Genomic DNA, 22,915 nt, shown 5'->3' on the forward strand with positions numbered 1-22,915 from the left:
GTCCAATCCCCCAGTTGGCAGATGAAGAAACAGGCTCAGAAAGGCTTAGTGTGATTAGGACATGACAGAGCCAGACTCGTCCACTCCTTGGCCCCCACATGCTCTCTCCACACTACCATCATGACATCACACCTCCATGTATGGGCCACAAGTGTGTAACCCTAGGACTAGCATGACAGGGTCCTTCTCTCCCTCTGTACAGTGTAGATGTTCCTGGCCACCATGTCTGTAACTTTACCTTGTACAAGATAGCAGCAGCTCCCCATAGAAGGGTGAGCTATGGTTTTCTGCCCTGACTGTACATAATGACTCTTCTGGAGAGCCTCAAACCAAAACAAAGGCACAACGAATGGGCTCCATCCCAGATTAATGGAGTCAGAGGTGCTGTGTGGTGCCCAGGCATCAGAATGTTTTAAAAGCTCTCCAGTGTGTTCTAAAGTGCTAGAAACAAATGGAGAATCAGGAATGAGAAACTGATACTGACACCCAACACTCTGGGTCAACTTTCTGGTACACTAGTAAATTAAGGAAATAATAATAAGGAATTTTGAAAAGCAAAACTTTTTTGCAAAGTAAAGATACCGGTCATTTTTCAGGAAGAGAAATGTCACTCCCAGCTTCTCAGAACAACAGCCTGCCCTGGAGCCTGCACACCTCCCCTCCCCTCCACTCCCTGTCACTGTGGCTGAGACTTCTGGCCCCACCACTTTTCGAAGTGATCTCAGTTAGTTACGAGGCCCTTTACTGCCATCCAAAGACCTCTTTCTTAGCCCTCACCTTCTCTGAGGCCTTTGCAGCACCTGAACTGTTGACCACCCCTCTCCTGGGGACACTGTCTGTCCTGTACTCTCCTCCAACCTCCCTGTTCACAACTTCCTTCTCAGCCTCTTCTACTAGTGCCCCTGGGAGCACCTCTTACCACTGCCTAAGTATTGCTGCTCCCTAGGGCTCCTTCACTGGCTCTCCTCCCTCTGCACACCCTTTTGGGGCAATGCCACACATCCTTCTGTGTTGCTGACACCCATGTGCTACACACTCAGATCTCTTTCCTGAAGACAAGCCCACAACCTAAAATACACAAAGGAAAGTCATCTCCAGAGCTATTCTTCCTCCTCCATTTCTGACTATGTTGAAATAGCATTATCACACATACACCTTGACCAACCTACAGACTTAGACATAGCTCATCCCTGACAGCCACCAGTTTGGGGGCTCTAACACTTGACCTGTAAAGTATTTCCTGAATCAATTCCCACCTCTATCCATGGTCTTTGCCTCCATTCATCATCCTCTGTCATGATTATTGCACCCTAACTGGTTCCTTGCCTCCAGTCTGCTCTTCCTTTCAATCCATTACCCTCCTGCTGGAGTTACCTTTCTAACCTAAAAATCTAATCACATATTATCATGCCTTAATAAATCTCAACGCCTCACCAGTGTCCACAGAACAAAATCAAATCTACTGTAACATGGAAGGCCTCTACACAACCTGGCTCCCCAAACTCTCCCGACATCCTGCTCCTCCCTCTCAGGCACTGTCCACCACAGCCACACCCGACACCGTGACATGGACACAGTGTCACTCACTCAGGTAATAGTCATGGCTAATCCCCCAGTGTGCATGTCACACATATTATCTCATACTTTTAATCTACACAGCAATGCCATGATGGAGAAAGGCACTATTTATTTTCCTCAGTTTAAAGATGAGGATACTGAAGCACAGAAAGGTTAAGTAACTTGCTCAAAGTCATATTCTAGTGGAACCAGGATTCAAACCCAGATAATCTAGTCTGGTTCCCAGGTCTGTGTTTGTAACCACAATACTTGACTCATCATCCATGGCATGCCAGGCACTGTGCTAGGTGCTTGCACCATCAGGAAGTGGCCATCAAGTAGCAGAGAGACGGAAGGAAGCACTCACAACTCAATGTGGAGAGAGTTATCACATAGGCTTACAAAGCATGCCAGGCAAGCCTCTCATGCGAGAGGCACCTACCACAGTATCGAGTGGAGGTGGGTCATGGTAATCAGAGGGAACACCTACGCTGAAGTCTCAAGAAGCTGGAGCTAGCTAGAGGAAAGAGCAGGAGGGTGCAGGAGGAAGCCTGTTTCAAGTGGGGAAAACAACAACGAAGGTAAAGGACAGCGGGGCAAGAAAGAACAGCGGGTTCAGTCACATGAAACACTCTGGTATTGCTGCAATACAAAAGGCTCTCTGACCTGCTGCTGGCGGGCGCCGATGCCCTCGGGGTAGAGGTGTCTGTGGGAGTGGAGATAGCCGATGGCCATCCGAAGGTTCTTCACAGTTATCACAGAGCCATAGGCCAGATCTGGGAGGAAGGAAGACAGTGAAGGGTGTGAGCTGGCACAGTGGCTCGACTGCCCCTGACGGGGAGGAGCCCCTGAAGCCAAAGAACTCACCGACCCTCTAACAGACTCCACTGGGCCCGTGACCACCTAAAGCAAGATGCGAAGTTACCCTCCAATTTCATCAACTCAAGTGGGAGTTCGCTACAGGGTCTTACCAGTGCCCTCACCCCCTCTTCCCTCCTCAGGACTTCAGAAGCAGCTGGTATTAACAGTGCACTATAATAATCAAAGCACTATTTCTAACAGCAAAAGATTAGAAACAGACTGTCCTTCAGTCAAAGTCTACACATACAACCAACAGAATAAAGACGAAGACATTTCATGTCCTACCTAGAATATTCTTCAAGATAGGTATAATGTTATGATAGACTGTTAAGATAATTTTCACTTTGGATCTTGAGAAACTTAACAGAAGACCATGGGGGAAGGGAAGGGGAAAAATTTGTTATAAACAGAGAGGGAGGGAGGCAAACCACAAGAGACTCTTAAATACAGAGAACAAACAGGGGGATGGGGGCGGGGGAATGGGTGATGGGCACTGAGGAGGGCACTTGTCAGGATGAGCACTGGGTGTTGTATGTAAGCCAATCTGACAATAAATTATATTTTTAAAATAATAAATAAATAATTTTAAAAAATAATTTTTACTTTTGCGAAATCCTTTTGTGTCTTTTGAATCTAATACTATATAATAAAGTTCAACGGTGTTCGTTGTTTTTCTTTTTAACTCTGAATTGAAAACAAAAAACAAAAAAACAGAGTAAATAGTTTACCCAAGAACTTCCCCTCTCCTTGCAGGCCCTGGATTACTGAGAAGCCTCTTTTCCTTCTTACTGTCCCTCTTCTCAGTCCCTTGTAATCTGGCTGCCCTGCCAACCCCGTCCACTGATACAGGTCTCACTCTGCCAGTGATAGGCTACTCCCATCTTCCTTTGTTCATTCTTCCTTTGTGCCAATTACACAGTGGATCCAAAGCTGGAGGAGGCCTGGCTGTGGCCCTGGGAGAGCCCAGTCTTGGGGAAGGTGGCTATACACACTAATGAACACAGGACAATGGGCAAATGCTCCAGTAAAGGAGTAACAATATGTGACATGGGGGGAGCCCAGAGCAGAGTAGGATGAATTCCCATGCAAAGAGTAAGAAGAGTCTGGTTCGATGGAAGAGATCACAGCTGATCTAAGCCTTTTAAATACCGGGTAGGAATCTGCTAAACCCCACAACTCCATTTTTCTATGTTCTCACTCAGGCTAACATATGCAGCCCTATACACTGATGACCATCTTTGCTTCTTGAAATGCTCTGTTCTCCCTTTTCAATTCACACTCCCTCATGGACTGTCCTCTACAGACTTTCCTAACCCCCTTCTTCCTGCATTCCCCGGTGACCTGACTTCAACCCTGTTCTCTTTCTCTTTCTACAGTTTCCGTACAGACATTGGCCACTGTCACAGTATCAATTACTCCTTTAGTTGGCTGATTTCTGCTTTGAAAGCATCAGCTCCAAGCCCACTGGCCCCATTGCATGGATTTCTCCAAGCGTCTCAGTCAAACTCTCTACAGCAGAACTCAATGTTTGTCTTTGTAAACCAATTTTTAACCTGCTTTCCAATCTCTCATTCTGTCCATGGTCTTGGTGGGCCCCCTGTGTTCTAGGCACTGTACAAAGCACTGGAGAGACTAAAAGACAGTCATGCCTCCAAGAGACAATTATCTGGGCTCAAGTCCTCAGTAACATCTTTCCTCCTCTTTCCATGTCCGATCTCTCCTCTACATGCCCATCGGCCCTACTCTTACGGCTGCTGCCATGACGCCCAGCTCAAGTCCAGGGGGTACCCTCTGCCTCCAATTCCCCCCCGTCCCTAGCCATCCTATACTTTGTCATCAGTGTCACCTCCCTATAGCACAGCCTTCCTGTCCTCTTCCCTACTCAAAGGCCCCCACTGAATCTCCAATGTCTGTTTATGAAGTCAAACACCCAAATGTTTCAAACCCTCATAATCTGGGCCCAACTTATCCTTTCAGCCTGATCTTTCAATCCTTCTCTGCGGATAATCTGCGCCTTATGTTGTGTCCTGTTCTTGGCCTTGATCATGCTATCCCCTATGCCCTATATGCCCTCTCCTCCCTTTCCACCCATTCAAATCTACCCATTCTTCCAGAGACTGACTCCAAGGCAACTCAGTCTATGAGCCTATGATGCCCTCCAACCCTCTAGCAGAAGTGATCTCTTGCACCCTTCAATTCACATAGCTCTGTGTTCCCTCTTTATATATTTAACACATACAGTCACCAGATCCTATCCTCTGGAGGGCGTCTATCTACAGCCTCCAATGTGGCAAACGTGTGCTCAGTTCTGATCTGTGAATAACTGGATGGATGTGAGTCACAGGATACCATGGTGGAAACTGACCACTAGCACTGGACAGCCTTGCCCTTTCACCAGATTCTCTCTGGCTGGCTTCCCACAGAGCTGACTTGGATACTTCCACAGTCACAAATAAGTCATTCTTTAGCAGCAAAGAGTTCGCTACTCAGGGTGTCTTTCTCCACCCTGTGTCCCAAGTCACTCTTGAGTGCCTGCCTGTACCAGATCTAACTGGATCTTTCTCCCAGTTCACCATCTATAGGCTAAAATAACTCAAGCTATCATACATGTCTTTTCCAATTCACCTCTCCAGAAAGGCTTCTGCCCTTCTACTTTCATAAAGGCCAAGAGATACTCACGTTCAGGGATGGAAGCATTATGAAGGTTGTTGCCTGAAAGCCGGGCCTGGAAGGCAGAACTGAAGAAGCCATCACCAGGACCACTGTGGGGAAAGGAGAAGAGAGACAAGTTCATGGAGGGAAACTGCAATTTCCCGGGAACCCTAGGAAGAGTTCTGTACAATTGGTTTAAGAGAATTACAATGGAGTGGTGATGTGGTATCATGGGAATGACACAAATAATGGAGGTGGAGACATAGGGGTCCAAATCCCAACTCAGCCACTTGCTAGTGAGGTGATCTTCAGAAGCACCTCACTTTGTTTAGCCTCAATTCCTCATTTATAAATTGGGTTATTTAAAAAAAAACCAAAGAACTCAAAAATGATCGTGATTGAGATAATATGTACAAAAGGCTGACATTTAGTATCTACTTGTTAAATGGGAGCTGCTGCTGGTATTGCTGTGATAATTATCCTCCAACCACACAACTTATTCTGGCCCATCCCTGTTAAACACAGGGACTCTGTTTAGGGATAAGGGGAAGCTTGGCTATTGGGAAATTCTCCTCTTCCTTCAGGTCAGGGTGCTTGCTTTTCTGAGCCCTCTGGATACCCAGAAGATAGAACATAGGAGGAAACAAACAGGTAAAACCTATCCATCTCTTTAATATCCCAACCACAGACCCAGGAGATCACATGCCCCCCCCCCCCCATGGGCTTAGAGGCAAGAGGAAGACTATAAGCGAGAGGCTAGAAAGGCTCTGCTGTACCTTTTGTTCAGCACCATGAAGTGAACAGCGTAAGTGGCTGTGTAGAGAGTCAGGGGCAGCACTATGAGGCACAGGATGCGAGCAGTCAGGTGTTTTCCCACGGTCACCTGCAAACAGAGCCAGTGAGGGGTGCTGGGCAAATGGGGCTTTATTCTACCTTATACCTTATATGCACATTATACATGGGTTTTTATGTATCAGTCAAAATCATAAAAGATGGAAAAACTAACAGCCAATGAGAAAGAGTATGTGGAAACCCTAGCCTTTTCATAACACCCCACCACCTAAGCACTGCAGGGGGTTGAACATGGGCCAGCCCTCTGCTACCTGCCCGGGCCCTCACCCAGGACCTCAGCCCAGCACTGTGCCAACAGCAAGACACTGCGTGCATCTTCAGCCTCATCACTCATTAGTCCCCTCTGCATGGTCACCGTGCTTCCAGTACTATGCCAGCCCCACCCATCACACACATAATTGCTCCTTATCTTAACATCAGGTCTCAGCCTCCTCCCAGAAGCCTTCCTGGACCACATGACCTGGGCTCATACTCTCCTCTGTGCTCTCACAGCACTTTTTGGCTGGACTGTAATTGCCTGTTTAATTATTTCTCTCTCCATTGTCTCTGGAGAACAGGAATCCTTATTTTATTCATCTGCATATTCCATGCTTCACACTTAAAGGGTAGTCTGTCTATATTTTCTGAATGAATAAATGAACTTGGAACTTTGGCTCAGAGGTGATGGAGAAGCGTTATAGCAAAGTAGTTCAGGCCTGGAATCAGCTTCCCCTAAGTCTGAATCCTAGATCTACGTTTTACTCTTGTATGGTCTTGGGAACATAATTACCTCTCTAGGTCTTGATTTCCTCATTTGTAAGGAGAAGGTAATAACTACCTACTTCATAGGACTGTTATGGGAGGTAAATGAGATAATGAACTAAAGCATTCTGCACAGTGCTTGGCACAGAATCAGCTAATAAACTCTAAAGTAATAAACTCTAAAGGCCCTTATTGGCCTCCAAATCTGTAGACCCTGGGTGAGAAAAAGAAAATTGTGAGTTCAGAAAGTCATCCTACCCAATTGACCTAGCATCCCATGCAGCCAGCGTCTGAGCCCAGCTGGACAGAATCCCGTGGCTAGATAGTTTGTAGAGTATTTGAAAAATATCACAGAAACAAATGCCAAAAGAAAATTCCAAGGATGTTAGTTCATCCTCTCCTTTTACACCTCTCCAGCTTCTCAGCCATGGCCTACTTTCTGCTGTCACGCTGCCTACGGACAGTGGCCAGATGGATCCCACCTCGGGCCCAGAATACAGCCACTCCATCACCTGCACCAAAGGCAGAGAAAGGCCCCTGGCTCTGCTGAGCAACACCACGGAGCAATGACATTTCTACAAGTACTTGAGTTCTCACCACTGAAAGACTGAGGTCTCCAAACAGGTGCCAAAGGTCTGAAATGGTGTTCCACCCCACTTGAAGGATGATAAAGAGGCCAACAAACTTGACCCCTAAAGCACCAGCCAGATTAATGCCAGTCAGGCTGAGCCAGAACCACCAGGGGGCAGAGAAGGGCCTGAAAACCAACAAGACACAGAGTTCAGTTTGGCAGTTGGGACCAAACTCAAAAGCAACAGCAATAGTGGGGAAGGGCAGAGGTTCTGTGACTCTGAGAGGCTGTGCCTGCCATCCTTCTTGAGGGCCCCTAACCTCAGGGGACCATGACTTGGCTCCAAGGAGGATGTGGTCACATGCAGGAAGCCATGCGACAGTGAGGAGGATATTTTTCTGGGGAGGGGGGTCATAGCTTTCAAAGTAAGCAGGCTTATTCTTTAGTAGTGACCAGTCAAGAAGAAAGAAAAAGAAAATCCAGAGAATCCCACTGATTCAGTCAGCCATCTCCTTGGTGTCACCTGTGGACCTTGAAAAGCCAGCAATTATTGAGTGCTTACTATGTGTCAGGTGCTGTTCCAAGCACTTTACACGTATAAACTCTTTAACCTTCACTATAAGCACATGGAGGTAGATATTATTATCTTCTTTTCACACAGGAGAAAATCGAGGTACAGAGAGGGTAAGCAGTACAGCCAGCAAGTGGTGGATGGAGCATGGTCCTAGCCCCGGCAGTCGCTTCCAAGGTTTGTCATACTTACAGCACTCTGTGCCGTGATTTTCTGATTAGCTGGCTGCCTCCCCAGCCAGAGTGAAGGTTCCTTAACTGCGAGACCTGTGTACCTCTGTACCGCCAGCTCCTCACACAGTAACCTGGCACATAGTATGTATTCAAGAAATGGCAGGTAGAAGTGTATGTGGTAGAAGGAGAAGATAACCCAAAACCACAGGGAGATGGTAGTCACTGGATCCAGCCTTATTAGCATAATATAATTTAATAAGCCTGGCCATGGTGAAACCAAGTTGACTCCTGGAAAAGCCTAGTTACAGTCAGCTCGTTTGGTTTGAATAGAATGAATAACCTACTCTACTCTCTAGGGGCAGAAGGATGATCTGGAAAAGACTATTCTGGAGGAAGACCAGACCCTCCAGAACAGCTCCAGAACTGACCAGTCCTCTTGATGGGTATGGATCATTTAAGTCAAACTTTATATATGTTATTCCCATTGGTAGGTTGGGACTGGATGCAACCACTGAGGGTAGGGACACAAATAGTTCCCAGGCAGTTTATGTCCTGATGCCCTCCCCTCTGGGACAGAGAGTGTGGAAAATAAAGAAGAAAAGATAAAGAAGAAAGATAAAGAAATGCCCTGGGATCGCCTAACCATCTTTGGTGCCAAGGGGTGGCTTAGAAAATGGTGGGGTTAAAAAAAAAAAGAGGTTAGAGTGGGAGAGAGCCAAAACATAAGAGACTCTTAAAAACTGAGAACAAACTGAGGGCTGATGGGGGGTGGGTGATGGGTATTGAGGAGGGCACCTGTTGGGATGAGCACTGGGCGTTGTATGGAAACCAATTTGACAATAAATTTCATATATTTAGAAAGAAAGAAAGAAAGAAAGAAAGAAAGAAAGAAAGAAAGGAAGGAAAAGAAAAGAGAAAAGAAAAGAAAAGAAAAGAAAAGAAAAGAAAAGAAAAAAGGAAAGGAAAGGAAAGGAAAGGAAATGGTGGGGTGGGGGAAGGCATTAGGACTCCTCCATGATATCCACAAACCCCTACCCAAATCCACCCCATTGTAAAAATAATAATAATACTCTTTAAAAAGACAACTGACATTTTCTTAATCTCATGTAAGGCAAAAATACATAGAAAACATTTTAAAATATATTTTTATGATCTAAAATGGGCACTCTAAGTTCTAAAAAAAAAAGTATGCTTGCCTTAAGTTCAGCTTTAAGACAAGTCCTGAAGGCATCTACCCTGTCTCTGGCCATTATAGAAATTTTGGAGCTTCCACAGCTTCTGACCCCACCCCCATGCCAACCCCTGAAAAGATGGTGTTTCTGACCTGTTGGCACAGGAGTTGTACTTGACCATGCTCAGCATAGCAGCCATGATGAAGAACATCAAGATGGGGTCAAGGAGGATGTACTGGGACAGAGTGAGGCATCCTGTGTCTGAAAAACACGAGCTCAGTGGTCAAAAATGTAGAAATCAGAGATGGGCCCCTCTGAGAACCAAACACCCAACAATAAGAAATAGTGCCCCTTACACTTAATTGCATGTAAGCATTTATGCAGTCAAGACCAGATAAGCCACTGAGTCACCAGGGAGGTGGAAGGCCACAGCTTTGGGGTACACCGAAGCCCAGGAGTAGGAAACTGTATCTCACACTGCTTTCAGACCCATGACCCAAGAAAGGACCATGTCTTTCAATCAGATGGAGCAGTCCTGAGACGAGGGCTCTTCCTCATTTCCACCAGCAAACGGGGAATTCTGCCGCCCTGCTTATGTAACCGCAAACTACCTATACCTAGGGTAGAGTCTTAGGATTTACATGAAGTCTCTGTTGGGAGCTGATCCTCCACACAGGCACCAAAGTATCGTTTTTAAAACAAAATTTCATTACATCAAGCCCCTGCTTAAAGCCTTCAAAGTCTTGCCATCTCACTCAGACTAAGCAACCCCTCATGATAGCTGCCAAAGCCGGCACGGTCTCCCGCCCTGTGCAACCTCCTCTCCCAGCACTCTCTGCCTCACAGACTCCACTATGGCCACACTGGCCTCCTCACTGTTCCCTGAAACCACTAAGTGCTGCCTTGTACTGAACATGCCGTTCCCTCTGCCTGAACACTTTTCCCTCAGATCTCTCCATGGGTTAATCTTCTGCTTCACTCAGGTCTCTGCTCAAGGAGGTCACCTCCTCAGGGAGCTGCTCACTGGCCACCCTACCTACAACAGAATCCCTCCCCATTACTCTCTCCCTTATACCACTCTATTTTCTACATCGCACTACTGTTGAAGTTGTTACATTTCAGACTTACTAATTTACTTGCTTATTTATCATCTGCCCCACTTGAAGGTTAGCTTCATGACAGCAAAGTGTCTCATCAGCATACCCTCTGAGGCCAAAAAAAGTGGCATGGCACAGAGGAGATGTTTGAAAAATAGTTATGGAATGAAAAAAGAATAAATGCTGAATGGGTGAATAACTGAAAAAGGAAATCAAAGACACAATCCTCTATAGAAAGGCCCTATAATCTTGCAACATATCCGTCAGAACAAAGCCAGATTCACCCATGAAACACCCACCTAACTTGGCCTGGACTTCTTTAAATGTAAGTTCTATGAAGTCATGAACTCACTTTCACAAAAACAAGAACAGCAGAGGATCAACTTCTATGGATCAGCTCTCATTTATCCATGTGAGAAATAGCCACAGAAAATATTTAAGTTCTCATTTTGCTATCTCCTGCCACCGAGCTACTTCTGAGACATCTGTACTTGCATTCAGTTGAAATCAGTTACCGAATGCGAACTTATAGTAACCTGAGAGAAGCAGAATTAGAATCATAAGCCTCCTTCAAATACATAAATGCACACACGCACACACACAAATTTATCTTCTTATCTACAGCAAAGTCAAATGTGGATAACTTGGAGGTAATCTATTCCTTGGGATTATGTATGTGAGCTCTCTCCTCTAATAATATAAAGGCTTGCTACATACAACTATTCATATATGTAAATATTACTGGTGAAGAAAATAAGATTTGTAATACTTCACCCAATCCTAAAGTTACTAGGCCCATGGATAGGATCCTTAAATATATTGATTTCTAACTATATTCATACTGTGGCAGTCAATTTCCTAAGAAATATGGTATAAGACAACTTACCAAAGGTGAGAAGGGCAGCAGTGAGCAGTGCTGCTGGGAGGGAGTTGGACAGCTCCAATACAATGAGGTAGGCAAAGGGGACCAGCAAGGAACCAAGGAAAGCACAGAACTATGGAAGGAAAAGAGAAGCAGTCAAACAGCCAACTAAGCTAAGTATCAGAGACCTACTTGACTTGGTACAAGCTAATGTTTAAAATGGAGGACTTTGGGGCGCCTGGGTGGCTCAGTCGGTTAAGCATCTGACTTTGGCTCAGGTCATGATCTCACAGTCCGTGAGTTCGAGCCCTGTGTCAGGCTCTGTGCTGACAGCTCGGAGCCTGGAGCCTGCTTCAGATTCTGTGTCTCCCTCTCTCTGACCCTCCCCCATTCATGCTCTGTCTCTCTCTGTCTCAAAAAATAAATAAACATTTAAAAAAACTTAAAATGGAGGACTTTGATGCAGGCGTGACTTGGTGACCTGAAATCACCTGGAATATCTATAAATAAGAAAGGGCTGGTGTGACAGTGAATCGTCATATCAAGCAACATTCATGTGCCTACTGAGCACCAACTTGAACATTGATATGAAATCAGCAAAGTTCAGCCAAGTAGATGTGGGCAGGATGGCACAGTGGTTTCAAGTAGGGAACTCCAAAGTTGGACTGCCCCATCAACTGCCAGCTGTGACCTTGAACTAGTGTATCTCTGAATCTCAGCCTCCCTATCTATGTAATGTGAAAAATAAGGGTTCCTACCTCATAAGGTTTTCTCTGGAGATTAAATGAGCTAGTTTTATTAGCACACACAAGGTACTCAAAAAACATCAGCTTCTATTACAAAACTGTGGGTGCAAGTTGAGAAAGACTTCTCTAAGGTGTTTTCATATTCTAAAGAACTCTAATGTTATTTTTGTTATTTCTCCCTTGGCTCTCTTCTTCGATCACACCAGAAATCACTCTTTAATCTACAAGTTGCATTTTGATTCTGGAAAAAAGATTACCTGACACTTAAGTATCTGGAGAGCTGTGTTTTGTTTTGTTTTGTTTGGAACCACCAGCCTTCTCTCCACCTCCCTACCCTGTCCATCAAAAGTAAATAGACAAGCTGGGGGAATGGAAACTCTCACATCTTGGTTGCCACTTTTTATCAATAGAAAGCAATGTATCCTAGTGTGAAAGAATACAAGGCTGTTATATTTGGCCTTCTCAATTTCCACAGTAAGTCCATAGTGAGTCAGACCTATATCCAATTACGTACGCTATGTGATGTTCAAAAGTCACTAGGAAGACACAGAATCACTTAAGAATGTGAGCTTGAGGGTAGGGGAAAACTTTGTTTAATATGGTATGACCATGCAAATCATCCAATGGTTAGCCCAAATAAGCATATAGCCTTTATCCAAAGCGTTTTGAGCTCCTTAAGGAGCTTGTAAATAAACACAACCTGCTTTGAGAGCTCCATGTCAGAGGTCAGATTTTGCAGGTTTCATTTAGCTACAGATAAGGGTCCCCACAGAGTTTGGTATTTAGGCCTGGCCATGCTTCATCAAGGCTGGTGCTGAGACTGGGGACAAACATATAGCCTCCCCTAAAAGACTAGAAAACCCCTTTTGGGTGCCTGAACCCTTCACAGGGAAAGAAGCAGGGGCCTGATGGCAGGGGTGTAAAGATGCTAAAATCTTAAGAAGGGCCCTCAGAGGTAGGCAGTGCTCTAGCAGTTGTGGCCATGGAGAGGGATGATGTGTAGCCTATCAATGTGCTGAGGCCAATGTCAGGGCTGCAGGAGACTCCTGGCTGCCTGGGTCCTAGGTAACTCTCTAACTCAACATCTGAAGCCTCACATGGGCTGGGCAATAGGTGACACTGTGTGCTCGCTCCTACCTATGCAATCTTGGTATTATCTGTGGCCTCCCTTCCCTTCTTACTCACCCAGTTCTGAATCTCTATGCCTGAATATCTACTACAGGATGTGGGTCCAATCATCCTCCCTTCCACTGCCACATAAAGTCCCTCTGTCTACACTTGCTACCCTCCAGGGCTTCCAATTATTATGTTCTGAGTGTGGCCCCGGGGTTCAGTCTAGAGCAAGTCAGGAAGCCTTACTCCTCTCATTCCCATGTAGTTGTGATGCTCATATTTATCCCCGGGCTTCTGGAACAAAAAAGTACCATCATACCCACTCAGGTAGCCAGCAAGACCTATCAGCATCTGAGGAGAGAAGGAGAACAAACAAAAAGATGATGAGAGACTTTTAAGATTCCTCTGTCCCCTGAATTTCCCTCCAGCTGCACCCAGACTTGGCTTCCCTTGACAACTGTCCACAGGAGTTGCCAATGTGACGTTTTCTCCTGCAGCTGTTGCAGAGCAAAGAATCGTTTGTCCACAGAGCTCTTTGCTTGAAACAAATCCTCTCTTGTGTTGAGGCCAAGTTCTTGGGAATAGGGCAGATTGAACATTTAGGAAGAAAAATCCCACAAAGAAAAATCCCACTGGCAAGGCCAGTGAGGGGCTCTCTCGTTCAGCCTTCTTTCATTTGCTATGAAATAAAACGTGACAGCTCATGGGGGAAGCCATGGGCAGGGGCTGATTCCTGAAAGACTGATCCACTGAAAGGGAAATGAGATTCCAAGCCAGAATGAGGACGTAGAAAAGTGGCCAAGGAGTTACATACTAGGAATGGGCAGAAGGGAAAAAAGAATGCTAAGACAGACAGACTTTCCCAGAGGAGAAAAGTCCCAGTGGAAAAAATACAAAAAGGTCAGAGACCAGTTTCTCTTATTTCTAATATTTCAAAGGAGGGCAACCTTGGCATGTTCCAAACCAGAACAAATCAACTATTATACTGAGATTTGTGAGTCCTTCAAAACGTTCAAGAAGATCAGCTCCTTCATGTCTATCTTTCCATGGCTATCAACAGTGTAAAAGTCTAGTTTCCACACAAGCAATCAGAAGCTGCTAAGACATAAAAAGTGTCAGCAAATACCAAGCATTTTTAACAGCCCCAAAATGCCCTAGCTGGACCCCTATGCCCCAGTTAGGCTGCGTGGAAGGATAGAGGACATTGGCTGTATTGAGAAAGTCCCTCCCTGAGACGCTGCTCATGGGTCTGGACCACTGGGTCTAGATCACTAATCAGCTCCTGTTTTACTTTAGTTCTAACCAGTTCCACTCTCTATAATTCCATGGCAAGGAACAGAAGCCAAAATGCTTATAAATGATTATAAAGCCTTGTTAAAAAAAAAAAAGAAAAAAGAAAGAAAGAAAGAAAAGAAAAAGGAATCCTAGGGCTCAGAAGTTAACATAACTAATTTAATATAAAATAAGAGAAGGAATTGAAAAGATGGAACTATCCAAATACCTAGATGGACAAAAACCAACAGGTGACAATTAAATGGATGCCCCTTCCCACCTGGGATCTCAGAAGACAAATTCGCCTGGAGCTGGTATAAATTCCCAGACTGTTTGGCTGGTCTGCTAGAGTGAAGAAATGCACAGATGGTTTGCATCTCAGCTCTCTGATTGCAGACAACACTTAATATCTCTGAGCTACAAGTAATAAAACCTTCCTTGCAGGGGGTTGGGAGGATTAGAGACAGTGCAATAAGTCAAATGCTGGCACTGTGCCAAACACCAGTTCCCTCACAGTTAAAAGGGTAGCCCTTAAGGTTAAAAGTAGCCCTGAGCTAATTTTCTAACTAACTCGTTCAAATCAATAATAATAATAATAAAAGTAATAATAAAAACCCTACTAGAATAATGGGAAAATTCATAGAAAACAAATAATAACGGCTAATTAACATATGAAGAAAATGTTTAACTCAACTCATAAAGACATGCAAATGAAAACAGTGACACACAATTTTTCATTCTCAAATTGGCAATGTTTTGAAAGTATGATCATACCAGTGCTGGCAATGGTGCGGGGAAAACAACACTCAGACACTGTTGGTAGGAGATATATCACTATATTTTTGCAGAAAAACTTAGCAATATGTAACACAAATTTAAGTGTGCATATCCTTTGACTCTTTAGTTTGTCTCCTAAGAAACTTTTAGATACACCGACATAAATAATTATGAAAAGATAAGTGTACAAGGATGTTCATTGCAAAATCTTTTGTAATGTCTGAAAACTGGAAGTAACATAAATGCCCACCAATTGAAGACGGGTAAAATAATTCACGGCACATCTGTATAATAGAATAATATACAACATTAAAAAGAATGGACTGCAACAGCCATAAGGAAGGATGAGATCATGCCATTTGAGACAACATGGATGCACCCAGGAAGTATTATGCTAAGTGAAATAAATCAGACTAAGGAAGACAAACACCATATGATTCCACTCATAAATGGAATCTAAAAAAAATGAACAAACAAAAACAGAATCAGACCTATAAATACAGAGAACAAACTGGCAGTTGCTAGAAGGAACGGGGTGACGGATGGGCAAGGAGATACAGGCTTCCATCTATGGAATGAGTAAGTCATGGGAATAAACAACACAGCATAAGGACTACAGTCAATGATATTGTAATAGCCGTGTAACACCACAGCTACACTTGTGAACACAGCATGATGTATAAACTTGTCAAATCACTAAGTTGTATACCTGAAACTAATGTAACATTGTGTGTCAACTATAATCAAATTAAAAATAAATTAAATAAATTTTTAAAAAATGGAGTACATTTTTATGTACTAACATGGAAAGAAGTTAAGATCTATCATGTTTAAAACATAAGTTGCTGAACAATTTTAGTCTGGTCTGATTTATACATGTCAATTGTTCATGTATATGTATAAATATACACACATTTGTATAAAGAATTTCTAAGAAAACATTTAAGAAACTAATAGAAATATGGGGAAAGGTAGCTTGTGACCTTTTACTTTCTTCTGTGCAGATCAAATTTTTCACTACGTGCAGGCATTTTTCTTTAACCCAGGGCTGGGGGCCAGTGTGGAGTAGCAGGTATCAGCCTCAGTACTGTAGGAGAAAACTTCCCATTTGCAACTTCAAGGGGCTTTCTGAGTCTTTGACTGGTTTGGCCTTAGAACCTATGAAAGCTGCTGTGTTCATCACTCTCTTTCAACCAGGCAGAGCACAGGACCATCAGGAGATAAATCGGTGGGGCAGGGGTGGTTTAGAAAGAAGCCTTACATTTCTCCCTTCACACAGGGATGTAAAGCAACGAGGGCTTAAGTAAAAACAAATCAACCAATATTCCACATGCTTCACTGTGCTTAGCACTGGGGGACTCCAAAAACACACAGGCAGTCCCTGGCTGGAAAATTGTGCTGGCTCTCCTAGGAAAAATCTCCTCCACTGCTAGCCCAGTGCAAACATTCAACACATTCCACTGCTTAATTGTATGGTAGTAACAGATGTCATCCGAGTACTGGGGCAAGGCCAGTTTCATGAGGCAGTGTGGTAGAAGAGTTGAGAGTAGACGCTAACCCAGCCTAAACCTTGACTCTGCCACTTAGGAGCTTTCCTCCCTATGGCAAACTTCTTTTCCTCCCTGCGCCCCAGTTTCCCCACTGGCAAAATGGAGATACAATGGTATCTCCACTTCATAGCTTATTCTGAGGATGACATAAGATAATGTATGGAAAATAACTAAAACAGACTAAGTTTTCAATTGCTCTGATTTTTATTGCTGTTATCTTTAAAAGGAGACAGAAAGAGGCATAATATTTTCTTTTTTAAAACTTTTTTGAATGTTTATTTATTTTTGAGAGAAAGAGGGAGTGCAAATAGGGGGGTGGGACAAAGAGACAGGGAGAGAAGAATCCAAAGCAGGTTCCAGGCTCTGGGTTGTCAGCACAGAGCCTGATGCGGGGCTGGAACCCACAGACCACGAGATTATGACCTGAGCCGAAGTTGGACACTTAATCAACTGAGCCACCCAGGTGCCCCAAGGCATATTTTCCACTCTGGCTCTGGGCTCAGAGCTAATTTTGAATTTTTATTTAGTATTTATTTTTGAGAGAGAGACAGAACATAAGCAGGGGAGAGGCAGAGAGAGAGGGAGACACAGAACCCAAAGCAGGCTCCAGGCTCTGAGCTGTCAGCACAGGGCCCAGCGTAGGGCTCGAATTCACGAACCATGAGATCATGACCTGAGTCGAAGTCAGATGCTTAACTGACGAGCCACCCAGGTGCCCTGTGGGCTCAGAGCTAATTTTGAAATAAGCCACCATCCCACCACCCCCTCCAACCCTCCCTGGCCCCTAACCAGTGCTCTTGCGCCCCTAAGCCTGCCTATCACAGCCTACCACCCCTGTCTCTCCTCACCCATGCCTTCATCCCCAAGTACTCCATGCTCCAAGATGACTCCCCAACTTCCTAACAGACAAGTTCCTGTCCCCTTGGTGCTAATGATCTCAGCCTTCATTTAGGAAGAAAAGGCTGATCCATTAGCTTTCTCAGAGGTGGTTGTTTTTAAAAGACTAAAATGAATTCGGATTGTGGGATTTCTAATTGTAAAACATGTGAGAGGTATAGGTCAAAGAATGTGCATGCTGGGAGTGGGGAGGGGGAAAGGTGTTGTGCTCCCTTGTAGACAGCTACCCTAAGCAATCTCTGCTTTATGCAATATGTTCCTTCTCTTCATTTCTTTTAGTTTTTGGAATTGAGATAAAATCCATATACCATAAGATTCACCATTTTCAAGTGTACAATTCAGTGGTTTTCAGCATACTCACAAGGTTGTGTAACCATCACCTCTACCTAATTCCAGAACATTTCATCACCCCAAAAGAAATCCCATACCCATTTGCAGTCACCCCCCAGTCCTTCCCCACCAGACCCTGGCAACTACTAATCTGGTTTCTGTTTCTGTGGATTGGCCTATTCTGGACATTTCATATAAATGGAATCATACTATGTAGCCTTTTGGGTCTGACATCTTTCACTTGGCATAATGTTTACAAGACTCATCTATGTTGCAGCATGTATCAATACTTCATTCCTTTTCATGGATGAATAATATTCCATTGTATAGCTAACTGTACCATATTTTTTAAATATCCATCCATTGGTTGATGGACTGCCTCCCCATTTCTGAGCCCAGAGGACTCCTAAAAACACCAAAGATTTACCATGTAAGCAGCTGGACTGGAATGTCAGGGATTTCTTTCCACAAACCCAAGAATTAAATACAAGATTGAGACTCTGCTCCAACCATTTGAAGAGAGCTGTCAGTCATCACACTGCTTACCTTCCCCAGAGGTGGGTGTACATCAAAGAAAAAGGTACGGTTGATATAATAACTTCCCATTTTTCCAAAGTGAGTCTCATCCCAACTAAAGGAAAAATAGAGAAATGAGAATTTTTAAATTATCATACAATCCAAATAGCCATAATACAACATTGTTAAAATTACAGTTAAAACCAAAGGCTGTAAGTTTTAATCAGTTAATGAGAAAATATGGATTAAAAATTTTTTGACACGTTGGGACATGTAGCTGGCTCAGTTGGTAGAGTATGCAACTCTTGATCTTGGGGTCGTGAGTTTGAGCCCCATGTTGGGGGTAGAGCTTACTTAAAAAAATTTTTTTTGACACAAGTAATTGGAGGAAGACATCACACTGATAATTAACCTTTATTGAGATAGATGAGAAAGGTTAGCAAATATTTACCAACCAGTTAAAAATTTAAGTGAAATCTATACTTATTCTGTAGCTTGAGCTTCTATTCATTTTAATAGAACAGAGTTTTCCTATAAAATAAAAAGGCTTGAGGTAAGGGTTTTCTCTCAAGTCTGTTACCTTCTGACTCCGAGACTACTTTGCTACTAGAAAGCAGATTACTATTGCTATTACAAACTACACCGTGGGGCTATTGAACAGTAAGAGACTACAAACTGGTTGTCACAGGAGTCTAATTTCACTCGTTAACCCTCTGATACTTAACCTGCTGACTATGAACTCACTGAGCTTATTATAATGAACTAATCAGTATATAAAAATTGAGTTAAGAGCCTACCTAGAAGCTATCCTCGTTGCACAAATTATTAAGCAAGTAAATAAGTGATTCTAATATGTTAGCTTTTAAACACAATGCAGAGATCTTGTTCTTCTATATGACCTTTTCACATCCTGCACAAAGACTTTATGGAAGCAGCCCAGTTAATCCGGTACAGCCTGGCTATTTCTGTCAGTTCCTCCCTGCAGCTCAGAAGAATGGTTGCTTTCTAGGGACTAGCCATCCCCAGATCAGTTTCCATAAGCAGTTATTACCAACCTACAACATAAGGGGCAAAACATGCTTTTCCCCAAAGTGTAGGGCTCTTTTTTTATTCTTTAACTCAGTGGGTCCAATAGTAAGGCAGAAGAGTAAATCTATTTCTGCGTCTGTTTGCTTAACGCTCTGCTTGACACGAAGTAAGAACAGTGGCATGGAGATGTCAAAGAGAGAAGTAACTTCTGAGCAGTGTGACAAAATGGATTTGCAGAAAGAAGAGAAATCAGTCCCAGTTCCACCACTTACCAACAGTGCAACCTGGCAAAATCACCCACCCTCTCTGGATCTCTGTTCTTATCTACACAATGAAGACAATAATATCTGTTATGTGCCCTTCACAGGGAAGTATTAGGACTCAATTTAGAAAACATGTGAAAGAACTCTGTAGACTATAAAATCCCATACATTTATAAACTGTCACAACTGGGCACTATTTAAACTGCCCAACACCTCTGGTTAGTGTTGAGGTCTGTTTGGAAACATATTGACAAAGGGGTATGAGATTTTTACTTCAAAAATTTCCCAAGTAAAACTAGTAGTAACATTCACATCTCTTCTTGGCTTTTATTGTGTGTTTGTGTTGGGAGAGACGATCCTCCCTGACTCTCTCTTGCTCCTACAGACCTTGCTGGGTATGCCAAGAATGCAAGGTCCTGGCTGCTCTTCACTCAGGCCATTTCTCAGGATATGTTTGCAGAAAGGCAACCTTGAGAGAAGAGTTAGCATCTTCCTCCGGGACAGAGGGCACTCTTGTTTACTGCTTGTTATAAAACAGTGGATTCCCCAAGCTCAGTATCCCTCAGCTGTGAGGCAACCCACTGCACGTGCAGGCATTCATTCAGACCCATGGCATCACATGGGAATTGGGGAGCAAGAGGAACACATGCCCACCTGCTGATGCTCTCATCCTGCTTGCTGTGCCATGAAAAATAAAGTCTTTTGTCTCTGACCCAGTACTTCGTCTTCTGCCAGCATCCATAAAATAATGACAGGCTAACTTACTAGTTTGTAAGTTGGATAAAATAGAATCCTAGACCCTGACTGTGGTCACAAGCATAAGACGCCGAGACATACCTTTCCGTAAGAGAAAGGACAAGGGCCCCATAAGCTGGGAATGGAATCTGGTAAATAAATGCCCTTATCCAAGTGGTGGGCAAGGAAGGTAGTAAGAGTCTCCCACCATCTTACCTATTAATGAGGCTGAATGGAGAAAGAAACAGTTTGAAAGCTGCCTTGGTTACTGCTCACTCTTCTGGCAAAATAAGAAAGAGATGTAATCATGACAATGGGGCAGCAAGCCTAGCAGGCGCAGCTAAAAGGCAATATGCATATGGCTGCTGAATCAAGGAGTCTCCAAAGCTTTCATAAGTGGTGCCAGCAGTAAGGAGATCTTGCTATTCAATATAGAAAATTGGGGGGCGCCTGGGTGGCGCAGTCGGTTAAGCGTCCGACTTCAGCCAGGTCACGATCTCGCGGTCCGGGAGTTCGAGCCCCGCGTCGGGCTCTGGGCTGATGGCTCAGAGCCTGGAGCCTGTTTCCTCCCCCTCTCTCTCTGCCCCTCCCCCGTTCATGCTCTGTCTCTCTCTGTCCCAAAAATAAATAAACGTTGAAAAAAAAATTTTTTTAAATATAGAAAATTGGGGCAAAATGAACACATTGAAAGCTCCTTGGGTGAGCTGTGTGCTCAAAAGTAAATGTGCCTTGCTTAGTGGCTCAGAACCACTCTCTCCCTGTGTCCCATGATCCCTCCTCCTCTACCACAATCTCAGCTGTGTTAAAAAAATAAAATAAAATAAAATAAAATAAAATAAAATAAAATAAAATAAAATAATTAAAAACCAAGGTCTCCCTCTCCCTAAAGGGGACTGAAGGCCATACACATGTATCCTACCCCCTGCATCCAGCAATCCACAGTCTCCACTGGGGAATGGCATAATCTTTGGATGGCTGTCACTATAATTACCGATGCAGGCCTATTAGATTTATAAGTTCAAGGGGGAAAAAGCACCCAAATTCAACTGACAGGGTCTGAGCCAAGCTCCCCGTAGGGAAGGAAAGGTAAAATGAGCTGTGGGTAAGGCCCCTATATTACTATTGTGGTTCCCGCAGTGGGATGTACACTGGCATTGATCCTATAAGTGTCAAAGGGGATTATCCCATTCCGGGACTGCTGTGTGTTGAGCGGTGATCCTATCCTATCCTGGGTGGTCCAGAAGAAATAATATAAATCCCAAGAAGGGAAAGTGAAATCACAGCCATAAAGAGATAGGGCAGCTAGAGCCAGGAGAGGCCATTCTCCAGGGTAACAGCGCCATCTGCTGGACACAGGTACCAAGCACATACTATTTAAAAGGGATAGCTATCAACCCACTAAGCCTTTATTAAAACTGAGTGCCCGACCCATGAAGGCCTTAGGACTCTTTGGCTTGATATTGACACCTTGGGGTGAGTCAACTTAGAATCGAAGGCTACAAGGGAAGGGCTCAACAGGCTTGCTGGTCAAATGGAAGTGATATAGCTGGCCTGGCCCTAGGGGCATCTTGATTTTTTATAAGAGGTAGGAGCTCCCACTTTGGAGAAACTATCTTCCACTCCGCCACCTGAAGCAAAACTACTGGCTCAGTGGAGTCTTGATTCACAGAGGTTCCTCTCAAGGCCTGGTTCATTGATAGCGTCCACTGGGCAGCAACAATCATCCGGTCTCAGTGACAACTCTGGAAGGCCAGCTGTAATAATGGTTGATGGGCACAATTGGCTGAATTGAAAGTCATTGCTCTTGCCTTACACAATAGTTTTGAGAAACAGACAAGTTATACTTTTATTGGCTCTTGGGCTTTTACCACTAACCTAGCTTCTGTGTGCCACCTAGAAGACTATATACTGAGAAATTTCAAACACTCCTCTTCAGAGCCAAGAACTGTGGGGGAAAATGTCATGGCTTCCTGTCAATGGGACAATCTGGATCACTCACACAGATGCCCACAGTAAGGACCAGTATTCTGATAAGACTGACTGAAATCAAGCTGCAGATCAAGCTTGTACCAAATAGACTCCTGCCATTGCCACCTGGATTCATGAATGCCCCAGGCATGGAAACACATCTATCATCATGGACTGGGCACAAAGCAAAGGACTATATGTTTCTGAAGCAGAAGCCATCACTGTGTTGTGGTGACTTGTGACTCCAGCCAAAAGCTGACCAGTTTGTCTTGCAATAAAGGAGGCCACATCGCACTGGGCATTGACTCTGCCCACTCCAAGGAAACTAACTGTTTTAGGACTTTGTTCCCCTCTCCGGGCTATCACTGGTGCCTTACTGTTATGGACACTTTTTCAGGTTACAGTGTTGATGATGCTGTTCCAGTCTAATTATCTGACTCCACATATGTCATTGGGGTCCTTGAAACTAAACAATGTCATTCCAAACCATCCACAGTCTGACAATAGTGCACTTTTTTTCCCTAATGGCCACATAATAATGAACCAATAGTCAAGGTACTTGATGACATTCCATACTCCCTACCCTCCACAGGCATTTGGTATTGTCAAG

General features: G+C 44.0%; 1 protein-coding gene across 2 annotated transcripts in view; it reads right to left on the reverse strand.

Moving 5' to 3' along the window:
- The window catches only part of POMT2 (protein O-mannosyltransferase 2), a 43,093-nt gene that overhangs the window by 18,415 nt on the left and 1,763 nt on the right, over nucleotides 1–22,915 (reverse strand). Inside the window, exons 2-9 of one of the 2 annotated variants that reach the window (XM_047862859.1) lie at nucleotides 18,341–18,425; nucleotides 13,215–13,319; nucleotides 11,134–11,242; nucleotides 9,303–9,411; nucleotides 7,261–7,420; nucleotides 5,847–5,953; nucleotides 5,098–5,180; nucleotides 2,224–2,333 (exon numbers count right to left, since the gene is read on the reverse strand). In XM_047862859.1, the coding sequence (XP_047718815.1) occupies nucleotides 2,224–2,333; nucleotides 5,098–5,180; nucleotides 5,847–5,953; nucleotides 7,261–7,420; nucleotides 9,303–9,411; nucleotides 11,134–11,242; nucleotides 13,215–13,319; nucleotides 18,341–18,425 (868 nt within the window). The remainder of the gene's footprint in view (nucleotides 1–2,223; nucleotides 2,334–5,097; nucleotides 5,181–5,846; nucleotides 5,954–7,260; nucleotides 7,421–9,302; nucleotides 9,412–11,133; nucleotides 11,243–13,214; nucleotides 13,320–18,340; nucleotides 18,426–22,915) is intronic. The other variant, XM_047862860.1, reaches the window with a different exon arrangement.

The sequence above is a fragment of the Prionailurus viverrinus genome, chromosome B3 (genome assembly GCF_022837055.1).
Source record: "Prionailurus viverrinus isolate Anna chromosome B3, UM_Priviv_1.0, whole genome shotgun sequence".
Taxonomy (NCBI): domain Eukaryota; kingdom Metazoa; phylum Chordata; class Mammalia; order Carnivora; family Felidae; genus Prionailurus; species Prionailurus viverrinus.